The following is a 2,584-nucleotide window of genomic DNA, read 5'->3' as shown; positions in this document are numbered from 1 at the left end:
AGATTATTGTTGATGGATCAACTTATTCTCAGCGTGGTGATGCAGATAGTGCTTACAATACCCTGACCTCATTTGAGTTTGTATTGATCTTGCATTTGATGAAAGATATGATGGGAATAACTGATATTCTTTGTCAAGCTTTACAAAAGCAGTCTCAAGACATAGTTAATGCTGTGCAACTAGTTCATTCTACAAAAACACTTATCCAAAGCATGAGAGATGACAGATGGGAGGAATTATTAAAAAATGTGAAATCATTTTGTGAGCAACATGATATTCTTTTTCCTGATTTAACTGCTTCTTATGTTGCAAGGCAAGGAGCCAAGGACGCTCGCGTCACCAAAAAGATCATATTATAGTTGAGCATTATTTTAGAGTGGAGATATTTTTAGTCACAATTGATAAGCAATTACAAGAGTTAAATAGCAGATTTAATGATCAAGCAATGGATCTACTAAGTCTGAGCTCTACTCTCATGCCTAAGGATGCTTACAAAAATTTTGACATTGCTAAGATTTCTACTCTTGTTGATAGCTACTATCCCGAAGACTTTACTGAACAAGAGAAGATTAATTTGCCTTTTCAGCTTCAGCATTTTATTCTTGATGTTCGTCAGCATCCAGAAATGAAAAATTTGTCAACTATTCATGAACTGTGTAGATGTTTAGCAGAAACAAAAAAGTCAAAAGTGTATTACTTGATTGATAGATTGATTCGTCTGATATTAACTCTTCCAGTTTCTACAGCTACTACAGAGCGATCATTTTCAGCAATGAAAATAATAAAGACAAGGTTAAGAAACAAGATGGATGACGACTTTCTTGCGGATAGTTTGGTTATTTACATTGAGAAAGAAATTGATGAAAAGTTTAGTTCTGACTCAATTATTGAAGATTTTAAGTCATTAAAAACTTGAAGAGTACCATTATAAACTATTTTATATTTTTTATCTGTAGAATTATTTATTTATTATCTTATTAGTAACAAACTTAAAGAATAATTATATTTATAAATTTTATTTTGATATAAATATTATTATTAAATTTTTATGTTAAGTTTCTGGCCCCCAAAATTTTGGTTCAAGCTCCGCCACTGCATAATTGGTTTCTATTATTTATAATTTGAGCACCAATTGTGTGGAAAATAAATTTAAATAAAAAATTAAAATTAAAAAGAAAAAATAAAAAAAAAAGATGCGTCACAATATTTTTTTAAAAAAATGACATTACCATCGGATTTACCGAGGGCATAATCCGACGGTAATAGTGCGAAAAATAGGATATTGTGGCGCCAACGTTATTGTTGAAAAAATCTGCCGATAACCAAATAATTTTTTGAGCAGGTAATTCGTCGCAGAATCCGACAGTAATTACCGTCAGACAAAAAAATTCGACGGTAATTGATTACCGGTGAGATTTATACCTTCAGATTCTTTCCGGCGGTAAATTTATTGGTAATTAACTTACTGTCGAATTTTATTTGTTTTTCGACGATAATTTCAACAATATTTTTCAGCGTTTTTTTTTTTTTTTTTTTTTTTGGTGGTGTTTGTACAAATATTGACAAATTCGATTAAACTAAAGATGATTCTCCCACGTCATTATCCCTATCAACTCAAGTTCTTTGTGATAAGAGATGAGAATCAAAATAGAATGAACAAAAGGAAGAAGTCTCTTTTGTTAAGAAGACCTCATATTGAACCCTCAATTCAAATTCTGTTCTTGACTGTTGTTTTAAATGAGCATATTAACCTCTCTCAAATGGATACATCCATATGAATTGAACTGGCCACAGAGCAGAATCTTGCTTCATATAGCAAAAATATAGGAATGTTCTTTTTCACAATTACGAGATCATTAATACAGAGTGTAATAGCACACAACTCTCTAATGAATTCACTTAACTCGGTGAGTGGTTTCTAAATGTTGGTTGATAATTCTGTAAAAGCAATGGACAACAAAGATTCTATAACCACATGACTATCATGACTTTTTATACTCATTGATTTTTTCTGACTAATATTATATCTATCTAAACTAGAGGCATAACTATTTTAAAAATCTTAATCTTTGCACTCACCAACACACATACTGTCTCTATATAGTAGTTAAAATAAACAGAGTTTTTGAAAAGTATAACTCCTTGTAAGTGTTTGAAATTTGTTTATAAGCTCTTGAAAAAATACTAGTACATTATTATTCGTATTTTACTTTAAATTATCTAATACAAGTTGTATTGAATATGTTAAGTACGTAGTTTCAAAATACTTGAAATTCACTCAGAAATTTACGGAATAAAAAAATGTTATTTTTAGGGAAAAATTTATATTTAACTTTTATATTCGATTCACCCTTTTGAACATATTTTATGTACCAAAAATTAAAAGCCACGTAAGTATTGTTTTGCGTCATGAACCTTTCAAATGATGATAAGACCTAATATAATGGTGCCACTAAATAAATCAGTAACATTCGTATATGTCTTAGCTTGTTTTTCCAACATATTCGCTGCCTTTATTATAACCCCATGCCAGATGCCAGCTGCTAGGGTCCACACGTGGATCGGATCACACGCGGATCGGATC

The 2,584-nt window shown here is 30.7% G+C and overlaps 1 protein-coding gene across 1 annotated transcript; it reads left to right on the top strand.

Moving 5' to 3' along the window:
* The first annotated feature begins 445 nt into the window (after positions 1-445).
* On the top strand, positions 446-916 carry LOC140176111 (uncharacterized). The gene has a single exon (XM_072205988.1). The coding sequence runs from the start codon at positions 446-448 to the stop codon at positions 914-916; it is 471 nt and encodes a 156-aa protein (XP_072062089.1).
* Positions 917-2,584: the final 1,668 nt, after the last annotated feature.

This window comes from Arachis hypogaea, chromosome 11 (assembly GCF_003086295.3).
Source record: "Arachis hypogaea cultivar Tifrunner chromosome 11, arahy.Tifrunner.gnm2.J5K5, whole genome shotgun sequence".
Lineage (NCBI taxonomy): Eukaryota > Viridiplantae > Streptophyta > Magnoliopsida > Fabales > Fabaceae > Arachis > Arachis hypogaea.
This window is presented reverse-complemented; position numbering and strand designations above follow the sequence as displayed.